Source organism: Tachyglossus aculeatus, chromosome X5 (genome assembly GCF_015852505.1).
Source record: "Tachyglossus aculeatus isolate mTacAcu1 chromosome X5, mTacAcu1.pri, whole genome shotgun sequence".
Classification (NCBI taxonomy): Eukaryota; Metazoa; Chordata; class Mammalia; order Monotremata; family Tachyglossidae; genus Tachyglossus; species Tachyglossus aculeatus.
Genome location: NC_052097.1, coordinates 9,881,386 through 9,904,940, shown reverse-complemented (window position 1 = coordinate 9,904,940; position 23,555 = coordinate 9,881,386). Strand labels below are relative to the sequence as shown.

Below are 23,555 nucleotides of genomic sequence, written 5' to 3'. Positions count from 1 at the left end.
AAGAAGTAGGAGAAAATATAATAGAGTTGGTGGACACCGTGTGTCCTCTCAAGGAACTTGTGGTCTCTTCAAACACCAAAGAAGAGCTAGGTGTAAATTTAGCTTGTGAGATCACCCATTGATGGTTTTTATTGAGTGTTTATGGCATACAGAGCACCGTGCTAAATGCTTGGGAGAGTACACCAGAGCTGATAGACATGCTCCCAATCCTCAGTGAGCTAACAGTCTAGTCAGTCAGTCATATTTATTGAAAGCTTACCATGTGCAGAGAAGCATCGTGGCTCAGTGGAAAGAGCACAGGCTTGGGAGTCAGAGGTCATGGGTTCTAATCCCACTCCCCCACATGTCTGCTGTGTGACCTTGGACAAGTCACTTAACTTCTCTGAGCCTCAGTTACCTCATCTGTACAATGGGGATTAAGACTGTGAGCCCCACAGGGGACAACATGATCACCTTGTATCCCCCCAGTGCTTAGAACAGTGCTTTACACATAGTAAGCACTTAACAAATGCCATCATCATTATTATTATTATATGTGCTGGGGAGAGTACAAGAGAACAATAAACAGACACTTTTTCTGCCCACATCAAGTTTACAGTCTAGAGGGGGAGACAGACATTAATAGAAATAAATGACAGATACGCACCTTCCCCCAATCATTCCACAGAGTAAAATTTGTACCCCCAGGTCAGGTGATGCCTCCTTTAAACCACTGCCTATTTCTAGGGATACCACTTTTTGATTTGGTAAATTCCACCAGAAAAAAAAAATTGCTTCTTTCCTGGATGCACAGAAGAATGTAATTCTGGCAGTTAGCTAGCATGGCCATTGGAGAAACATTTGCTCAGATTATTATGATCGAAAGTCTGTCTTCCATTTGTTACTATTTTTAAAAGGAAATTACATATGCAGTTTCTTAGCATTGGGAAACAGGAGGCTTATACATAGCGCAATAGATTGGGTTTTGTCTCTTCCCAAATTAGTCAAATCCATATATGCTTTCATAAAATTGCTCCATTATATTCTAACGAGCAATGACAAGTCACACAGAGCATATTAATAGCAAGCATTTCCATTCCCATTTGGGGCTCAGTTGATCAGAAATACTTCTTGGCAGAAGGAGGTTAGGATTTGACAGGTTTAACACAGCCCAAGTTAAGAATAGGAATGGAATAATTCAAAGATGGTGGGGAAGAATTTTTGGTAGGATTCACAAGGTCAATAGTTATGAGTCAGATTCTGGTGGTTTTGAGTTCCAACCCCGCTTCTGATTTTCCCTTTGCCTCTGTCCTCAAACTCTGGAGCAATAACAATCAAAAACCTGATGGACTAGAGGAAAGGGCACCGATCTGGGTTCGAATCTCAGCTCTACTATCGTGTGACTTGGGGCACGTCACTTCTCTGTGCCTCAGTTTCAGATTCGGTGCAGATTCGATGCCTCATCTCTCTCCTTCTTAGATTGTGAGCACCATTCATTCAATCGTATTTATTGAGCACTTACTGTGTGCAGAGCACTGTAGTAAGCACTTGGGAAGTACAAGTTGGCAACATATAGAGACGGTCAAGTCACTTAGCTTCTCTGGGCCTCAGTTCCCTCATCTGTAAAATGGGGATTAAGACTGTGAGCCCCACGTGGGATAACCTGATTACCCTGTATCCGTCCCCAGCACTTAGAAAAATGCTTAGCACATAGTAAGTGCTTAACAAATGCCGTTATTATTATTATAAATATTAGTATATAAAATGTAAGAATATACAAATGCCTCCTATGCAAATTGCAACCCTGATGCAGATTCAACCCAATCCCTGGACACAGGGAGCTTACACAGTAGGTACCCTCTAGCCCCACTCAGAAAAACCCAGCTCAATGCATAGCGTTCGGAAACCTTCCTCTCGTTGACCAAGTTTTTGAAGCAAACCATGAGCGCCGGAAGTGACGGGGGGACAAGCCATGGCTTGAATAAGGCCTCTGTGAAGCAAGAGGCAAAAATCAAAGCGTCGGCTGGGTTTCTGAAGCCTCCAGGGGACTCTCAGCCGGATTATGAAAGAACATTCCTGCTATGAATATCACCTTGTATTCCCTGTGGCGGGAGGCTTCCTGGAAGATTTCAAGGCTTGTGGTCGGTGGTGGAAACACTTCTGGTCAGAGGGCCCAGCAAAAGCTAAGAGCCTTTGAATTCGGTTTCCTGTCCTGGCCAGAAGAAAAAGAAAGTGGGGTGGTGTGGGGCGGGGAATGAACCCAGCAGATCCACCTAGTACACAAAATATTTATCTGTGGTTTTCGGATTCCGGAGCCTGTTTGTTGGTTGGCATTTTAGAGACGGCAAATTGCGGTGGATGTCTGGAAGTTTCAGGTTAATCACCCCTTCAGTGGTTTTGAATTCCTGCAATCGCATTCATGAGTTTGGGTTTGAGAACAGTACTCCCTGCCCCTTTCCGGTGTGGGAGGAAACCCCATAAACCCAACCAAGGCCTGAAGGAAGAAACCCACTGGGATTACAGATTGAGGAAGGAGAAATCACAGAGAGGCCCTTAGTCGAAGAAAGGAGGCAGCAGATGGAAGGAAAGCACACGACAGCCAGGATCCATTTCCTGGACCAGCCGTGAGTTCTTCACTAATTCTTCCCAGTGGGATCCACTTCTTTTCAATGGAATCCACTACTTTTCATTGAGTTGACCTCACTTCGATGGTTAAGAGAGAAATGTCAGTGCTTTCCAAATTTCAGGATTTCAAATGAAACTTGTCCTTGCAAGGAGCTCTTGAGTTCAGCAGGAGGGAAATAAATTGTCTCACTGGCCTACTAGTAGTAGTAGTAGTTGTGACGATGGTAGGAGTAGGAAAAATGGTATTTAGTGACCACTTACTGAGGGGAATGCACTCAGAGCGTAGCACTGGCTAATCAATTAATCAGTGGTATTTACTGAGCACTTACTGTGTGCTTTCCCTCTAGACTCTAAGCTTATTGTGGGAAGGGAGCATTTCTGCCAACTCTGTTGTATTCTCCCAAGTGCTTAGTACAGTGCTCTGCACAAAGTGCTCAATAAATACATTGCTGATTGATGATGATGTGCAAAGCTCTGTACTAAGCACTTGGGAAAATACAATACAATAAACTTGGTAGACACGATCCCTTCCCACAAGGAGTTTACAGTCTACTTGGGGAGATGACTTTAAAATAAATTACTGGTAGGGGAAGTAGTAGGGTTTAGGAATCTGTAAGTAACTGCTGTGGAAGGGGTGAATAGCAAGTTCTCAAGGGTCTCAGATCTAAATGAGAAGCAGCCTGGCCTAGTGGCCAGAGCACAGGCCTGGGAATCAGAAAGACTTGGGTTCTAATCTCTAGACTGTAAACTCATCTCTAGACTGTAATCTCACTGTGGGCAGGGGATGTGTCTGTTTATTGTTAGAGTATACTCTCCCAAGCACCTAGCACAGTGCTGGGCACACAAAGAGCACTCAATAAATATGATAGAATGAATGAACTAATTAATCCTGGCTTCTCCACATCTGCTGTGTGACCCCCCGGGCAAGTCACTACACTTCTCTGGGCCTCAGTTGCCTCATCTGTAAAACGGGGATTAAGAGTGTGAGCCCCATATGGGATAGGGACTGTGTCCAACCTGATTAACTTGTACCTATCCCAGCTCTTAGAAAAGTGATTGACACATAGTAAGCACATAACAAGTACCACAGTTATTATTATCCATTATTATTAAGTGCAGAGGGATGGATAGGGGAAAAGAGAGCTTAGTAAGGAAAGAACTCTTGGGGGAGATGTTGATTTAGGAGGATTTTGAAGGCAGAAATAGTGTATGGAAAGGGAGGGAGTTCTAAGCCAGAGGGAAGATGCGATCCAGGGTTCAGCCCAGAGATAGATAAGATTAAGGTATAGAGAGTGAGTAGATGTATGATAGAGGAGTGAAGTGTACGGGTTGGATTGTAATAGGAAAGCAGAGAGGTAAAGTAGGAGGGGGCAAGGTGATTGAGTGATTTACAGCCAATAAGACAATTGGACTCTGAATCCCATGGAAGCAGAAGCTCTGCTCCAGTCAAGATAATCCCACCTCAATTTAGAATTAACAGTAGATTTCTTTCCCAGAGGTCATAAAAAAAATCTCTTTTTTGTTAGCCCAAGGCACTTCTTCTCTGAAAAGAGATTGAAACATCTCTTTTTCAAGAAGCAGCAGCATGGCTCATTGGAAAGAGCATGGGCTTTGGAGTCAGAGGTCATGGGTTCAAATCCTGACTGCCAATTGTCAGGTGGGTGACTTTGGGCAAGTCACTTAACTTCTCTGTGCCTTAGTTACCTCATCTGTAAAATGGGGATTAAGACTGTGAGCCCCACCCCCCATGGGACAACCTAATCACCTTGTAACCTCCCAAGCACTTAGAACAGTGCTTTGCGTACAGTAAGCGCTTGATAAATGCCATTATTAATTAATTAATTAAATGTAACACTTTGGAAATTAAGCAGAGATATATGGTCTCATAAAAAGAAATCTAATTAAAAAGGTTTTATTATTGGTATATATTTACCCTGTCCTTTGATCATGGAACTATATTTATTGTGTTTTATCACTGATTTTTAAGATACAGCATTTTGGTCCATTTGGGGGAACTTTCAGACTGGAAGCTCCGCGTGGGCAGAGACCAGATCTACCAACTCTGTTGTATAGTACTTTCCCAAGCACTTAATCCAGTGCTGTGCACATCATAAGTTCAGTAAACACCACTGATTGATCTCGGTAACCTATATATTGTAGTCCCTATTTTGGCTAATTATACTTTGAATTAATCAGTTGATTCATTGATGGTATTTACCATGAGCTCGCTGTGTGCAGAACACTGTACAAAGCATATGGGAGAGCCCAGTATAGTAGAGTCTTTAATTTACCGCTTTCTGTCTCAACGCTTGTATGTTCATTCAGTCAGGCAATTGTATCTATCGAGTATTTACTGTGTGCAGAGCACTGTACTGAGAGTTTGAGAGTGCACACAACAGACACATTCCCTGCCCATAATGAGCTTACAGTCTAGAGAAGGAGACATAAATTACAGATATTTATATAAGTGCTGTGGGGCTGGGAGGGAGTGGGGGTGAATAAAAGAAGTAAGTCAGAGCAACGCAGAAGGGAGTTGAAGAAAGGGAAAATAAGGCTTAGAGAAGGCCTCTTGGAGGAGATGGAGGAGATCAAACAGAGGGTTCGAAGTTGGGGAGAGTCGTTATCTGTAGAGTATTTGGGTGGAGCCAGTTAAGAGAAAGGCCTGGCCTCAGGTTGAGGATGACTTACCTTGGATACGTTCTCGCCATCGTGGCTGAGCGACTCTTTCTGTCCCCTGCAGGTCTCATCGTCAGGGAGGTGAGCATCGAGATTTCCCGCCAGCAAGTGGAGGAACTGTTTGGACCCGAAGACTACTGGTGCCAGTGTGTGGCCTGGAGCTCCGCGGGAACCACCAAGAGCCGCAAGGCGTACGTCCGCATTGCCTGTGAGTACTGAGGAGTCATCCTTGTGCCGTTGGTTATGCACTTATTGGGGGCCCGGCACCGTACTAAGCGCTGGGGTAGAGACAAGGGAGTGGGGCTCGCAATCATTGGAGGAAGGAAGTTGTGACTCCCCATTTTGCGGTGAGGAAACTGAGGCACAGAGAAGGGACGTGACTCGCCCAAGGTCACGCAGCAGATAGGTGGCAGAGCTGGGATTAGAACCCGGGGCAAGCGCTTAGTACAGTGCTCTGCACACAATAAGCGCTCAGTAAATACAATTGAATGAAAGAATGCTCCTTCCCTAAGGTCAGCAGTGGGACAAGACCAGGAAGCTTTCTCAATGCCTTTGGGGACAATTCATGTATTTCAAGGCTGCATTAAGGACTGTTCCTCTACATGGCTGGAATTAGAGCCCAGAGCCTCTAACTCCTTAGATCCATGCTCTTTCCATAGGCCCAGCTGCTGCTCACACAAGTGACCAGGATGGTACAGTACTTAGTACAGTGCTCTGCACACAGTAAGTGCTCAATAAATACACTTGACTGACAGGTGAAGTCTCAGGTGAAGACTGTGGCCAAGGAAGAGCACTGAACTGATTGAGAGACCTGGGTTTTAATGCTATTGGTTGCCTAAATTCATTTAATTGTATTTATGGAGCTCTTACCATGTGCAGAGCACTATACTAAGCCTTGGGAGAGTACAATATAATAAACAGACACGTTCCCTGCTCACAACGAGCTTACAGTCCAGAGGATTCTAGCACTAGAGATCAGGAACTGGTAGTCTTAGTTTGAGATCCTGGGAGCAGCACATTTGTTTGGAAAGCCTACAGGAGGCCTTCCCAGACTGAGCACCCCCTTTTTCCTCTCCTCCTCCCCATTGCCCCCTCCAGTGCCCTACCTCCTTCCCCTCCCCACAGCAGTTGTTTATATTTGTACATATTTATTACTATATTTTATTAATGATGTGTATGTAGCTATAATTCTATTTATTCTGATGGTATCGACACCTGTCTACTTGTTTTGTTGTCTGTCTCCCCCTGCTAGACTGTGAGCCCGTTGTTGGGTAGGGACTGTCTCTATATGTTGCTGACTTGTACTTCCCAAGCACTTAGTAGCATTAAGTGCTATTTAGGAGCACTGTGTGCTCTGCACACAGTAAACGCTCAATAAATACAATTGAATGAATGAATGAAATGAACAAGCTGAATTTGGACTCTCTGAGGCTAAGTAAAAGAGATTTCCCTGGACCACTTCCCATCACGTACACAAATGTTTTGAGTCTTGATGGTGTGATCAAAGGAAACCCTGCCAAAGAAGAAAATATAGTTCCCTTAAAGGAAGGTCTCAATATACTACAACAGTATATTGTTGTCAGTGGTGGTTGACATTAGCCTTTTGTCATAATCTATGAGGAGGGGAGATGGGGATCCTCTCTCAGCTCATGGAAGCAGCATGGCCTAGAGGATAGAGCACAGGCCTGGGATTCAGGAGAACCTGGGTTCTAGTCCTGACTCTGCCACTTATCTACTGTGTGACCTTAGGGCAAGTCACTTAACTTCTCTGGACCTCAGATAACTTATCTGTAAAATGGAGATAAAGACTGTGAGCCCCATATGGGCTACCTTGTATCTACCTTGTATCTACCTTGTAGATACCTTGTATCTACCAGCGTGGCTCATGGGAAGCAGCGTGGCTCAGTGGAAAGAGCCCAGGCTTTGGAGTTAGGGGTCATGGGTTTGAATCCTGGCTCTGCCACGTGTCTGCTGTGTGACCTTGGGCAAGTCACTTAACTTCTCTGAGCCTCAGTTCCCTCATCTGTAAAATGGGGATTAAGACTGTGAGCCCTATGTGGGACAACCTGATCACCTTGTATCCCCCCAGCGCTTAGAACAGTGCTTTGCACATAGTAAGCACTTAACAAATGCCATCATTATTATTATTATTATTATTATTATTATTACCTTAGTGCTTACTATAGTGCCTGAGACATATTAAGCGCTTAATAAATACTAAGTCACTTAACTCCTCTGAGTCTGTTTCCTGCCCCTATGCCTCTTTTTTCCATTTAAGAAATGAAGGAACCAAGGCCCAGAAAGATAAAAACGACTTGCTCAATGTTACACAGCAGTCTGTTAGCAGATTGGGAATCGAAACTAGACCACCTGCTGGTTTCTAATACACCCTGTGTAGCCAATACAGGTCATCTCAACTATGAAACCTCTTCCCAGTGAATGTCCTGCCTCTGACAGACACAAGCTGAATCAGTCAGTGGTATTTGTTGAGTGCTTACTGTGTATAAAGCACTTGGAAGAGTCCAATACTACAGAATTAGCTGATGCATCTCCTGCCCATCCTCTTGATTTCTTAACTCTGCCCTGACTAACAGAAGTCTCACTGATATACTATTCTATTACTATTCTATTTTATTTTGTTAATATGTTTTGTTTTGTTGTCTGTCTCCCCCTTCTAGACTATAAGCCCATTGTTGGGTAGGCTCCGTCTCTATATGTTTTCAACTTGTACTTCCCAAGCACTTAGTACAGTGCTCTGCACACAGTAAGCGCTCAATAAATACAATTGAATGAATGAATGAATGATGTTTCCATAATGGTCAGTTGCTGGCCCTGTACCGCAGAAAACAGGTTAAAGTTCTGTGGCTAGGAACTTTTGACAGATGGCCATCAAATTAACTTCAGTGGGAAGCTGGAAGTATGTCAGGTGAGCATAAGTAGGTAGTAAATATGGTAATAATGATGATAATAATAATAATGATGGTATTTGCTAAGCACTTGGTGCCAGGCACTGTACTAAGCACCGGGGTGGATACAGCAAATCGAGATGGACACAGTCACTGTCCCACACAGGAGCTCAAAGTCTTAATCCCCATTTTACAGAAGTGGTAACTGAGGCCTAGAGAAGTGAAGTAACTTGCCCAAGGTCACACAGCAGAGAAATGGAGGAGCCGGGATTAGAAGCCAGATCCTTCTGACTCCCACACCTGTAGTCTATCCACTAGGCAACACTGCTTCTGGGCTTATTACTTGTCCAGCACTCTTTTAAGCACTGGGGTAGGTAGAACATAATCCAATCAGGCACAGCGCCTGTCTCACCCAGGCATCACAGTCTAAGTAGAAGGACAGTCAGGTATTAAATCCCCATTTTACAGATGAGGAAAGTGATGCACTGAGAAGTGAGTTGTGACTCCGATGTGGGAGAGGGACAGCGTCTCATCCGATTGTTACTGTGTCTACCCCAGTGCTTAGCACGGGGCTCTAAGCTCTCAAAAAATGTCACAATTATTATTTTAGGTGGGGAGAACACAGGCAAACTCTAACCTCTAACCACTTCTTCCAAAGAATGCTGCCCTATGGATAGAAATGATTTTCCACCTACTTGGGTGTTACAAAGAGTAGAATGTGGCTCCAATTCTCAAAATTGGTTTGGACTAAAAAAAGCTTCCTCGTGGCACTCCTTGTGTCCTGTAAAAGTGAAATAGCTGAGAAATTCACAGCATGGCCGACATTCCAACTGATCTCCCCCGACTATGCCGGCTTCATAAAGATATTTTCCCAAAAAGGTCTCTCATCCCAGGAAGGTCTCAGTGCAAGGAGAGATCTTTGATCTCTGACCCAGCAGGAGTTAGAGAATCTATACAGAAAACATTACAAGCCTTGTCCTTTCACTGATGCCCTTGGGTAGGAATGATAATGGAAAGAATCTGAAATCTTAACAAGGAAATCACACGTCAGGATCAGACAAGATCTCGGGTCAGAAAAGGGCACACACAGAGACTGGGAAATAATAGCAGAACAACCCCCCCACCCCACCCCCGCCACCCAAACTGTCAGCCTGTAGCTCCTTTCCACTCTCCAGAGACAATCGGTGTGACATAAAACCACAGCTGCTTCACTCAAAAATAACCGTTGGATAAAGGCAGGCTTTGTTTTTGAGGGTGATACACTTTGTCTCTATGCTTCTCTTCAAAAAAGCCTATAAGGGGCAGGAGTGCTGGTTTCCTGACTTCAGCTCTCCGATGTGTTGAGAATTTTGCCTTTTTCTGACATTTATGAAGAAGGAAAGCCACGGCCCATCTTGCCCACATTTCAAAAACTACTGGAGGAGTTGCTAAATATAAAAATGCCTTCACAGTGATGCATTTGATTCCAGCAAATATACGACCCTCTGTCTCCCGGAAACTAAGACGGTAGCAAACTTTTCTAGGCTTTTACTAACTAGCACCCACCATTTATCATTTTTAATAAGTACAAAAACCCTAAAGACTAATGTAACCCCAAATCTCCCCTGCTCTGGTCTGCTCACAGCGGTTATTTCCTCTTAATAGCTAGATTTGATGATTTAAACGTAAGTTGTACTCTACCATGACCACATAATTATCCCCTTCTATCTTTTCAGAAGAAAGATACATTTTTCTCCCTCTCTGAACACCGGTCTTACTGCTTTATAGAATCTTGGAATTAGTGTATCCTCTGGAGGACCAGCTCTGAAGTCCATTAAAGCCCAAAACAAAAAAAGGCATTCAGCAGTGCTGTTCATTGAGCGTGTAATAGAATTAACTCCAAAGTAATTGTGAAAGTGTGAAGAATGGGTAGCCTGCTAAAGAAGCTTATGTTTGTTTAACACAAGGTCAGGCGTGTGTCAGAAAGCACATAACAATCTGGTCAATCGGCTACTTCAGGAGTCAATGAAAAGCAGGCTTGTTCAGGTAAGGAACTTGGCACTAGGAAGAGTTAGAAGGTTTGGTATGAGCAGAATGGGGGTGAGTTTTGATGTTGGGGAATGATACGGAAGCAGCATGGCCTAGTGAAAAGAGCGTGGGCCTTTCCGCGGCTGATCTTATCCGAATTTTATTGAAGAGGAAACCCCCAAGCCTGGAAAGGTTAAGTGACTTGCCCAAGGTGTCGCAGTATAGGACTGAGGCTACAACCTAACTCTGGACACCTAGGCCCTTGCCCTTTCCACAAGGCCACGGTGGATTTGGATTTACAAAGAAACCCATATGGTAATCCTCCAAATATTCATGAACGGGGAATGTTAGAGAACTTGTCTTTTGTGAGCCATAACTGGACCCCCTTAATGACATACCTGGTCTCAGGATATGCTTCATTGTTTGGCTCAGATAAGTGGAATTTTGCCTATATATCAGAAGTGGATTAAAACATTCATTTCACTGCACAATTAGTCAAAAAGCAGAGATGCACTGAGGCTTCAGAGAGGAAAACAAACATCTGATCTGGAATATTTTTGAGGTTGTAAAGTGCCATTGCTGTTGCATTAGGGCCTCAGAAAAAATTTGCCCTGATTCAAAAGAGTCCCCCAAAATCATTAATCAAGCTCTCAAGAAACACAGTGAGATTTCAACTGAAAAAAAAAAGGTCCTGAATCCTTTTAACAGCTCTCTGTAATAATAATGGTGGCATTTATTAAACTCTTACAGTGTGTTAAGTGGGGTGGATACCAAATGAGACTGGACACAGTCCCTGTCCCACAAGGGGGTCACAATCTATCTTATCCCCATTTTACAGATGAGAAAACTGAGGCCCAGAGAATTTAAGGGACTTACCCTAGGTCACACAGCACACAAGCGGCAGAGTTGGGACTCCTGATTGCTAGTCCTGGGCACTTTGTGAAATAGGGGAGGTAATAATAGTAATAATGGTATTTGTTAAGTGCTTACTGTGTGCCAGGCACTGTACTAAGCACTGGGGTGGATACAAGCAAATTGGGTTGGGCAACAGTCCCTGTGCCATATAGTGCTCACAGTCTCAGTCTTCATTTTACAGATGAGTTGGTTGTCCACCTTCCCCAGGAACAAAGGAGAAACGATTCTATTTTAGAGCATGTCTACAGACAGGTTGCCCTACTCCAAAGTCAAGTTCAACCTGGCCAGATTTTTCTCTAGTTTCTATTCCTTCTTTAATTGTTTGCCTTTGTTATGGTTGTCAAGTGACTTCCCCATTTTTATGAAGTTATTCAGTCATTCAATTGGTACTATTTATTGAGTGCTTACTTTGTGCAGAGCACTGTACTAAGTACTTGGGAGGCAATTACAACAGAGTAGGTAGGCTCTATCCCTGCCTTCAAGGAATTTACAATGTAGAGGGGGAAATGGACATTAAAATAAATTAGATATTCAGAAAAGAAAGAGCCTGGATAAGGCCATTTACCTGCTGACAAAAGTGACTATCAAGTTAAATGTGGGTTCAGTGGAATTTGGAGAAAGAATCCAGACTACCTATATAAAGAGGTTTTGGTGTGCTATTTTAGTGTAACATTTCACCATCACTGAAAAGAAAACAGAACAGGAGTATAGAGAATTTAAGGTCCTTCAAGGGCAGAAATTTATCTTTTTCTGACAGTAATGTTGTATTGTTCAGAAACATTTCTGGTTTACTTCTAATTCCTGCTGACAAGTGTCCGTTTTCCCTACTTACCCATTTGTCACTCTTGTGTTAGCTTTGCTTAGAAGGCGTCTGGCTCTGCCTTATCACATTTTTTTTTTCCAAAATTTTAAAGGATCTGCTCCACGTCTTACCCACCCACAATTAGAGTGCAACATGGCGGCAGATGACAAAATATGTACTTCTCCATCACCAACATCCTTGCTGACAGGGAACCTGATTGCTGAAAACTAAGTTTGAGGGCATGGATCATAAGAATTTTCACGGGAAGAGCACTGTATTACCATACTGGAAGTTAAAATAAAAGGGAGCTCATTTTGCCATTAGTCATTAAAGGGGAATCATTCTTCTGTAACTGAAAAATGGTGGAGATTAGAGATTTAAGTGTTGCTAGACAGTGAGCCAAGATTCTGCCCTGGCTAAAAGTTAGATTCCTCCAGACACTGCATTCATTCTTTCAGGCTACTGGGACTAGTAGTGCTATCTCCTCCACTGAAGCAGGCAATTTTTTTCTGGTTTCTTGGCCCAGAGGATTGCCTAGTTTCTTGAGAAGGTTAAACATTTGCCCCCTTTATTCACCCCCATCCCACTCTTAGCCCCACAGCACTTATGTCCATTTCCATAATTAATTTATTTATATTAATGTCTGTCTCCCCCTCTAGACCAGAAGTTTGTTTTCATCAGGGGAACACGTCTGCCACATCTGTTCTATTGTACTCTCTCCCAAGTGCTCAGTAAAGTGCTCTGCACACAGTAAACACTCAATAAATACCATTGAATAATGCATCGATTGACTCCAAAAATGACCAGAGCTTGGGAAGGAAGCGAGTTGTGAGTGTGGAAGGAATTCAGAGTGGATAGGAGAGGGTGAAGACTGGATTAACATTTCAAACCGCCAAGTTCTGTGATGCCGTCAGCAGCAAGATGCAGGCTCTAGTGTCCCTGAAGGAAGAGGCAATTTGGGAATTCATAACTGTGGAATTTAAGCGCCTATTATGTGTCAAGGGTGTACTAAGCCCTGGGGCAGATTCAAGATAGGTCCCATATAGGGCTCACATTCTGAGTAGGTAGGAGAACTGGTATTGAATCCCCATTTTGCAGATGAGGGAACTGAGGCATAGAGAAGTGAAGCGACTTGTCCATCGTCACACAGCAGAAATGTGACAGAGCCAGGATTAGAACCCGAGTCCTCTGACTCCCAGGGCCGGGTTCTTTCTACTAGGCCATGCTGCTTCAATAATAATAATGTTGGTATTTGCTAAGCGCTTTCTATGTGCCAAGCACTGTTCTAAGCACTGGGATAGATACAAGGTTATTAGGTTGTCCCACTTGAGGCTCACAGTCTTGATCCCCATTTTACAGATGAGGTAACTGAGGCACAGAGAAGTTAAGTGACTTTCCTCAAGTCACACAGCTAAGTGGCAGTCGGAATTAGAACCCATGACCTCTGACTCCCAAACCCATGCTCTTTCCACTAATTGGAGAATTCCCCCTGCCTTGGTGGGAACTGCAGGGTTAATCCATACACCCTGTTGCTCATCTCTGTGCCTCAGTTACCTCATCTGCAAAATGAGGATTGAGCCTGTGAGCCCCACACAGGGCAGGGACTGTGTCCAACTCAATTTGCTCGTATCCACCCCAGCATTTAGTATAGCTAAATATAGTATATTCACTACTATCATTCATTCAATCGTATCTATTGAGCACTGACTGTGTGCATAGCACTGTACTAAGCACTTGGGAAGTACAAGTCGGCAACATATAACATTTGTAGTATGTGGCATTCCGGTATTTTTCAAGCAGTAAGTCCTAACCACAGAAGTCAGTAAGTCAATCGTATTTATTGAGTGCTTACTATGTGCAGAGCACTGTAGTGTGAGCTTGGGAGAGTACAATATAACAATATTCCTTGCCCACCACGAGCGACAAGTCCGTGAATGATGATAAAAAAGTGAAAGCGCTCTGTTGTGATGTCCCACCGCAGCCCTGCATCCTTTCCCAGTGGTTAATCCAAGTCTCCACCTCGATCTTGCAGACCTCCGGAAGACATTTGAGCAGGAGCCCCTGGGAAAGGAAGTGTCCTTGGAACAGGAAGTCCTGCTTCAGTGCCGCCCGCCTGAGGGTATCCCAGGAGCGGAGGTGAGTGGCAACAAGTTTCCCGCTCTAAGTGCCTGGCGGCTCTTGGTTCTGGGAACAGAAGTCTGTCTGCTTGGTGGCTAATGGGGCAGTGAATTAGGGGATGGTGTGATGAATGGGTGGTAATGGGGTCCTGACTGCGTGCTGCAAGCCACATGGATTGATTGGGAGCTGATTAATGACTTGGGGAGTCTCAGAGAATGCTCCACTGGACTGAGAGCTGCCAGGCAGCTGCTGACTTTGACTTTTTTCTTGTTCCCTTTCGAGTCATCGGATCTCAGCACTGTTTGAGTTGGCAAGAGCTGGGAGGCTTGATAGGGTCAAAGCGTACACGATTGTTATTTTTTGTTCGTAAAAACAAGGGCTGTCAGTGGAGCTGCAAACCCTTGGCATTTCCATGATCGAATCACACTTAACCCCCAATTTCCCCTCTCCCCTCTCCATCCACTCAGCCCCCGCTCCCCGTCCCCCACACACACCGGAGGCAGGAGAGGTGGATTTGCAGAGGGCCAACAAAGGACTTCTCAAAGCACGAGCAATAATTTTTGACGGAGCCGGTTATTGAGAAGCGGCTGAAAGGGGACCCATGTATTGTGGTCATGAGTGACTGAGAGGAGAATTCATTCCTAACTGCAAGGAAAGTAATGGATTTCCATTATAGGAATTCCCTTGAGTCCGCCATCTTTCTTCCCATCCTTGTGCAGAAGTAATTAATCAATCAGTGGTATATATTGAATGCTTACTGTGTGCAGAGCACTATACTAAGCCCTTGGGAGGAGTAGCGGCCGTTTCCAATGGGCAGTGAAATACCCAGTAGCAATAATAGTAGCAATGGTATTTACTGTGCCTTATTGAAGGCACATCTTCTCCAAGAGAACTTCCCTGACTAAAAACCCTCCTTTCCTCTTCTCTCACTCCCTTCTGTGTTTCCCTGACTTGCTCCCTTTATTCATCCCCGCTCCCAGCCCCACATCACTTATGTCCATATTTGTCATTTATTTATATTAATGTCTGTCTCCCCCTCTAGACTGTAAGGTCACTGTGATCAGGGAATGTGTCTGTTTATTACTATATTGTACTCTCCCAAGCACTTAGCACAGTGCTCTGAACAAAGTAAGTGCTCAATAAATACAGGTGACTGACTACTGAGAGCCCCTTTGATGCAGGTCATGGGTTGTAATCCCAGCTACTCCATTTATCTGCTGTGTGACCTTCAACAAGTCACTTCATTCTCTGTGCCTCAGTTACCTCAGATGTAAAATGGGGATTGAAACTGTGAACCCTATGTAGGACTGGGACTGTATCCAAGCCAATTTGCTTGTATCTACCCCAGCGCTTAGTACAGAGTCTGGCAAACTCCACCCTTTGATCAGTAAATCAATAGTGTTGATTGTCTGCTTAGTGTGTGCATTGCACAGTACCGAGCACTTGGGATCAATCAATCAGTCATATTTATTAAGTGCAATGCACTGCATGCAGAGCACCGTACTAACCACTTGGGAGAGTTCAATACAACAGAATTAGCTTCGGGAGAGTACAGTAGAGTTGTCAGATATGATCCCTGCCCTCAAGGAGAATGCAAGTCTAATGGGCAGCTTGTAGTACTTCCCACAGGCCATATTTCAGCAGAGCAAATATAAAGGAGATTAGAGATGAGGAAACTGAAGCATAGATAAATTCAGTGACTTGTCCAAGATCACCCAGCAGGCAAGTGGCAGAGCCAGGATTAGAATCCAAGCCACCCAAATCCTCATCCTATGGTCTATCAATTAGGCTATGCTGCTTTTCAGTCAATTGGCAGCATTCATCGAATCAATCAATCAATCGATTGTATTTATTGAGCACTTACTGTGTGCAGAGCACTGTACTAAGCACTTGGGAAGTACAAGTTGGCAACATATAGAGACGGTCCCCACCCAACAGTGGGCTCACAGTCTAGAAGGGGGAGACAGAGAACAAAACAAAACATATTAACAAAATAAAATAAATAGAATAGATAAGTACAAGTAAAATAAATAAATAGAGTAATAAATACATACAAACATATATACATATATACAGGTGCTGTGGGGAAGGGAAAGAGGTAAGGCTGGGGGGGAGGAGGGGGAGAGGAAGGAGGGGGCTCAGTCTGTGAGCCCACTGTTGGGTAGGGACTGTCTCTATATGTTGCCAACTTGTACTTCCCAAGCGCTTAGTACAGTGCTCTGCACACAGTAAGCGCTCAAAAAATACAATTGATTGATTGATTGGGAAGGCCTCCTAGAGGAGGGAAGCTCTCAGTAGGGCCTTGAAGGGAGGAAGAGAGCTAGCTTGGCGGTTGTTGGGAGGGAGAGCATTCCAGGCCAGGGGGATGATGTGGGCAGGGGGTCGACAGCGGGACAGGCGAGAACGAGGCACGGTGAGGAGATTAGCAGCAGAGGAGCGGAGGGCGCAGGCTGGGCTGTAGAAGGAGAGAAGGGAGGTGAGGTAGGAGGGGACGAAGTGATGGACAGCCTTGAAGCCGAGGGTGAGGAGTTTCTGCCTGATGCGCAGGTTGAATGGTAGCCACTGGAGATTTTTGAGGAGGGGAGTAACATGCCCAGAACGTTTCTGGACAAAGACAATCCGGGCAGTGGCGTGAAGTATGAATTTTAGTGGGGAGAGACAAGAGGATGAGAATTAGAGAGGAGGCTGATACAGTACCCTGCTTTGTGCAGAGCATGAAATCAAACTCTTGGATTAGAACAGTAGATATAGAAGACATGATCCCTGCCCTCCAGGAGTTTCTAGTCTACCAGAGGGGACAGACACACAATAATTTACAGATAGGAGGAAGGAAAGAATGGAAAGGTGGAGAGTTCACAGGTAACAAGGATTTCTACAAGCATTATGTCCATGTGGTATGTTCCAGCAAACCACCCATTGGAAAAGTTTACAGGGCAACATCTTGCCAATGAGGTAAACTGTGGCCCAGGGAAGTGGACAAGTCACTTGACTTCTCTGTGCCTCAGTTACCTCATCCCTAAAATGGCGATTTAGACTGATCCCCATGTAGGACAGGGCCTGTGTCAAACCTGATTAATTTATAACTGCTGCAGCACTTAGTACAGGGCCTGGAACATAGTAAGCACTTAACAAATACCATTACAAAAAGAAAGAAAGAAAAAAAGCAATCCCTGTTCTTTGTCCTTTTCTTCTCATCTCTGTACTCTATGGAGTCCTTTGGGCAAATGGCAAAGATTCATGATTCCAAACTAATTGGCTGGGAATTTTATTTCATCCGGCTCCCTCTTGGTAAACTCAATACTCAAAAAACACTAGTCTTAATTCTTCTTTCATCTCCATTTTTTTTTTTTAATCAGCAGAGTGGTCAAGCTCCTACAGGCAAATAGAGTTTCTGTGTAAGAATACGATTAAAGTCACCCAAAGCAGGATGCTCATAAATGCTCTTATGTGACCCTTGATTACTGCCATTAGCTCAAGGCTGTGAATGAATTAGAATCAGAGAAGCAGCGAGGCCTAGTGGAAAGAGCACGGGCCTGGTTCAACAAGGCTCCTAATGTTCAGTGGGGTCGCGTAACTATCCCAGTGCTTAGTGCACTGCCTGGCACATAATAAGCACTTAACAAATGACATTAAAAAAAAGAATACTCTTCTTCTAGTATGCGAAGGAAAAGCAGCTTGGGGAGTTGTGATGCATGGCTATTTCCACACAGTGCTTTTAGTTTAAGGCTTCTTTCATTTGTTGGAAGAACTTTCTTCAAAGGGAAAAAACTCGGACGGCCCAAACTGCCATGTACCGCAATAGCAGATGTGGTTCCTTTTCAGCAGCAGATGTGGGCTGGGATTTCATCCTGGTCTCCAGTGGCAGAATAGGTCCTAGTTCTGAATTACCTCTGGTGTTTTTCAAACTAAGTGCTTGGGCAGGTAATCAGGTTGGCTGCATTCCCCGTTCCATCAATCATTCAGACAATCATATGAATTGAGCGCTCACTGCATGCAGAGCACTGTACTTAGCACTTGGAATAGTACAATGTAACAGAGTGGGGAGAAATATTTTCTGCTCCCGATGAGTTTATGGCCTACAGTTCCACATACGGCTCACTGTCTAAGGTGGTGGAGAACAGGTATTCAATCCGCGTTGTACGTACTAGGAAACAAAGCAAAGAGAAGTTGAATGTCATACCCAAAGTCACACAGCAGGCAAGAGGCAGAATCAGATTTAGAACCCAGGTCTTCTAACTCCCAGGCACAAGCATTTTGCCTTAAGTCATGCTGCTTCTCGTTAATAAAACCACAGAAAAAGGCAACTTTTCGGTTTACGGGTCTTTCCCCATCTGCATCCTTGGAGAGTTCTCTCTGTCCTCCTCCCTGCTTTTTATTCTCCCCCTGGTTCAAATGTTCCTTTCCAAGCCCCTCACCTACAACCCCCATGACCTTGGGATTGCAAAGCTTGCTTCATACCAGAGAATTCCAAGAGGAGAAACCTTCCTAGTTCCAGTTGCCTGGGCAACCGAACCTTGGGATATTTGCCCATCATTATTATAAAATATATAATAATCACAGTGTGCCATTTCAAAGTGCTTACTCTGTGCTAAATTGAGAGTTTGGTACAGTCCACTTGGATCGGACACACCTGTGCACACTGCTCCCTATCAATCTGTCAGCGGTGTTAATTGAGCAGAGCACTGTACTAAGCGCTTGGGAGGGTACAGTACAATGAGGGTAAAGGCTAGAGGGGAATGGTGAATTTGGTCCCACAGCAGTGATTTAATAATTGATTCATTCGTTCATTCATTGTCGTATTTATTGGCACTTACTGTGTGCAGAGCACTGTACTAAGAACTTGGGAGAGTACAGTGCAACACTGAAGAGTGACATTCCCTGCCCGCAAAATGTTTTCAGTCTAGAGGAAGGGAGACAGACATTAATATAAATTAATGACAGATCTGTACATAAGTACTATGGGGCTGAGAGGGAGGAAGAACAAAGGGAGCAAGTCAGGGTGGTGCAGAAGGGAGTGGGAGAAGAGGAAAGAGGGGGCTTAGGGAGGGCCTCTTGGAGGAGATTTGCCCTCAATAAGGCTTTGAAGGGAGGGCAGAGTCATTGTCTGTAACTGTGATCTCTTGATGCCAAGCAGAGCTTGCCCACAGCCATACTCGACTGAATTCCAGGAACCCCCATATTCTCTAGAATAGCCAGAGACATCATTCCTCCCAATTTCCTCTCTCCATAGGACAGGGATCAAAACATCCATGGGATGTAAAGTTGGTCAATCTGCTCTAAGCAGCACAACCCAATTTTACACTAAAATGTGTGATTTGTTGCACCTCTAACCAGGGGCTAATTGCTTCCCTAATTATAATTGAGCCTCCTCTCTGAGGAACTTAATTGGAAGAAGAGGGCATAGGGCTCATCTTAGTGACCCAGTTGCACTGAAGAACTGTCACCGTATTTATCCACCCTCGCATCTTTTATTAGCGAGAGAGAAAACCGGGAGCGGAGTGTGGGAGGATGAATATTTTCTGCTGAGCTTCTAGGAACACGGGAGCTGGGGCAAGAACCTTAAACAGATAGGGAGCAACAGGTGGCTTGCACTTCCCAATTTATTATTAATGCCACCGCAGTTGATTTTTCTTCCTCGGGGTGGTTGCCCAGTGCTGTAGCTCTTTTTGCTTGGGCTGCGTGTGGGCACATTTATACAAAGGTGCATTCAAACAACCAATCGTCTTTATTGAGCACTTACTGTGTGCAGAGCACTGTGTTAAGTGCTTGGAAGAGTGCAATATAACAATACAACAGAGTTGGTAGACATTCTCTGCCCACAATGAGCTCACTGTCTAGAGGGAGAGGGAGACATCAATGAAAATAAATAATGAATATGGACATAAGTGCTGCGGGGCTGACGGAAGGGTGAATAAAAGGAGCAAATCCAAATGCTAGGGTGAAGTGCAGAAGGGAATGAGAGAAGAGGAAATGAGGGCTTAGGGAAGACCTTATGGAGGAGATGTGTCTTCGGTAAGGCTTTGAAGGTGGGGAGAGCGATCTTCTGTCGGATACGAAGGGGTTGGGGTGGGCAGGGGTGTTTCAGGCCTCTCAAAGGGTGCAATGTTATTTGGGCAGAGTTTTCTGTCCTCTGCAGGGAAAGGAATGTAAGTGATGCTATCAGATGATGGGGAGGATGCTACAAGAGGGAGGAATTACTTGGATGAGAAGATGAGAGGTGATTGTGAAAGTGAGATGAGAGCTTAATCAGGGATGGTGTTCTTGCATCTTTCCCCTGAAGACCTTCCCCTTAGAACCTGAAAGGGTTTTTTCTCTTTTCCTAGTAGACATTTGCAGTGAACCGTGATTGACACCTTTGTGTTGAAGGATATCTTTTTTGGGTGTTTCACTGTAGTAGGAATGGGGAAGGACAGTTTATTTGTCCTTTTTGCTGTCTCCTTCTTTCCAGTGGCTCAGTCAGACAGAGCATTTAGCCCCTTCCCCCCTTGATTGAGTGGTACTGCCATACTGAAAACCAAGATGGTGGCTATGTTTGAATCCCAAGACCTTAGAAATAAGACCAAAGTCAGTGGGATGGAGAAGCCCATATAGCTTGACAGGCCATGTTGCTACCCCACTGCTTTTTTCTCAATCAAAGGCTTCAGTCTGGATACTGAAAGAGTCACTCTGGACTGCGTGAATTTTTCTCTTTGCTGTGTTTCATGTTGGGTGGCATGTGGCAGCTTCTCTCTGTTAATTAGAACAAATGTGCCAATTATGTTAAAGCATCTCCTGATACCAGTCAGTGAATAATTAGACACAACACATCTGTCTTTTTGCGGGGCGGGGGGGAGAAAATGAAAGAGAAGATGTGGCAAGGTGCTTGGCTTTAAATTATTGACACATCGGATTCTGTGCTTCCCAAGCAGGTGCTAAGGGTTGCACCAGGCTCAGAACAAATAGGGGTTTAGCCAAATTTTCAAAAGGGCTAATGCTACCATTGACCACTCTTGCAAATACCCAACAAGAAGAGACATGTGACATCATATGCATAACCACTTGGCCTCATTCTCCTCTCTCCCACAGTCAACCTCTTCTCCCCTTTCCTCAGCCTACAACTCCATCCCCCTTTGAAACCTGCCAGACCACTGCTCTCCCTATCTTCAAAGCTCTTCTGAAATCATATTTCCTTCCCCGAGAAGCCTTCCCTGATTAATCTCTCATCTCCCCAGGTTACTCCCCCCCCCAACCCCTCGCATGCCTTCATCAACTTGGCATGTGAATTCTTAACTACCTATAGTACTTCTGTAGGTATCAAGCTACAGACCCCTCCATGTAAGCACTGTGCATCCATTTCTTCTCCCTCCTATGTATAAATAACTTTGCTAACCATCTCTCCTGCTAGGTCGTAAGCTCCCTGAAGGCAGGGATCACATCTACTAGTACCAGAATTACACTCTCCCAAGGGGTTTGCACCTAGCAATCAATCAGTTGTATTTATTGAGAACTTACCGTGTGCAGAGCATTAGTACTAAGTGCTCACGAAAGTGCAGTAATACAAAGTCGGTAGACATATTACCTGCCCAGAAGAAGCTTACAGTCTAGCAGGTGCTCAAAATTTCTGTTGCTTGATTAATAGGCTGTGTTATCATATGTATACTGAGGAATGGAAAGAAGTAACCAAATGACTCAGTGAATTCCTTCATTTGAATTCTATTGAGAAAGACGGAACACAATTCCACATACTGCATGGCCGTTTGTAGCAGACCAGTCAAAAGAACTGGATCCAACTGGTGATCATTCAGCATGTTTTGGAGAAAATCCTGGATCCCAGATTGCATCCATCCATGAGTCAGAGGGAAAGTTGCAGGATTGCTTAGAAATTCTTCCCCTTCAGGTTCACGAAGACCACTTCACTTCTCCCCTCCTTCAAAGCACTGATAAATCTCCTCCTCCTGAAGCCCTACCCTGATTAATCCCCTCATTTTCCTGGTCATGCCCCCCCACCACCACCCCCCGGCCGCCTCCACCCCCGACACTCCAGCATGGATGTTGGCTTGATCTTTATCTATTTCTTGTGTGCTTTTTGTAGTTGTCTTATGCTGTCAAGTCATCTCCAACCCATAGCAACACCATGAACCTATCTATCCCAGAACGTGTTGTGGACTTATAATAGTAAAAATTGTGGTACTTGTAAAGCGTTTACTTTGTGCCAAGCACTGTTCTAAGAACTGGGGTAGATACAGGGTAATCAGGTTGGACACAGTCCTTGTCCCACACAGGGCTCACAGTCTTAATCCCTGTTTTCCCTAACCCCCTGTATTTATCATTTAAGTCACCTCATGTTCTTCAACTCACACTCATCTGTTCAGGGTTATGCATCTTTCCCATTATCGTCTAACTTCTTTAAACGAAGGGAGCTCACTTTTCACTTCTTTGAATGCTAGTTGAGATCTCCAAACAAGTAGAGGTTCAAAAAATACCTTTAGTGGTACTGATAGTGTCATGAGAAACAGTGTGGTCTAATGGAAAAAGCCTGAGTTTACCAGTCCATAATTTTCAGTCTGTATTCCTTCAATCGATTGTATTTACTGAGTGCTTACTGTGTGCAAAGCATCATATTAAGCACTTGGGAAAGGACAATATAACAATAAATAATCGAATTCCCTGACCACAAAAACCAAGCAGGCTTTTCCCCCTTCTCCATTGCAACCTCACACAGTGCTGAGTTTTTCTCAACCGCGTCGATTACTGGAAACTGAGAGTTCCTCTTTCTGGGAAGTGATGAGATCCAGTCCGTAGACTATAAGCCCGTTGTGGGCAGGGAATGTATCTGCTTATTGTTGTACTGTACTCTCCCAAGTGCTTAATACCATGCTCTGCACACAGTAAGCGCGCAATAAATCCAACTGACTGATGGACAAGTTCTCAGAGGTTGAATTCGTTTTGCAGTTCAGGAGCCAAAGGGTGCATTAGGGCAAACGCATTGCGTCTCTGTCCATACAGTTTCTGTTTTCATTAATTTTGCAGTCGTATTATGGTATTCATTCTTTCAATCGTATTTATTGGCATTTACACTTTGAAGAGCACTGTAGTAAGTCCACGGGAGAGTACCATATAACAATAAACTAATACATTCCCTGCCCACACTGAGTTTACAGTCTAGAGGGGTAGACAGATATTAGTACAAATAAATAAATTGAAGTAGCATGGCATAGAGCACAGGCCTAGGAGTTAGAAGCTTCTAATCCCAACTTCACCACTTATCCGCTGTGTGACCTTGGGCAAGTCACTTCGCTTTTCTGTGTCTGTTACCTCATCTGTAAAATGGGGATTGAGACTATGGCCCCATGTGGGCCAGGGACTTTGTCCAACCCAATTTGTTTGTATCCACTCCAGTGCGTAGTATAGTGCCTCGTACATAGTAAACACTTAACAAATAATAATAATAATAATAATAATGGCATTTGTTAAGCGCTTACTATGTGCAGAGCACTGTTCTAAGCGCTGGTGGGGATACAAGGTGATCAAGTTGTCCTACATAGGGC

At 44.3% G+C, this 23,555-nt stretch overlaps 1 protein-coding gene across 2 annotated transcripts in view; it reads left to right on the top strand.

Annotated features, from left to right (window-relative positions):
• UNC5C (unc-5 netrin receptor C) overlaps positions 1 to 23,555 on the top strand; it is a 253,758-nt gene that overhangs the window by 174,351 nt on the left and 55,852 nt on the right. For both annotated transcript variants that reach the window (XM_038769302.1, XM_038769301.1), the window contains exons 3-4: positions 5,345 to 5,488; positions 13,943 to 14,046. In XM_038769302.1, the coding sequence (XP_038625230.1) occupies positions 5,345 to 5,488; positions 13,943 to 14,046 (248 nt within the window). The remainder of the gene's footprint in view (positions 1 to 5,344; positions 5,489 to 13,942; positions 14,047 to 23,555) is intronic.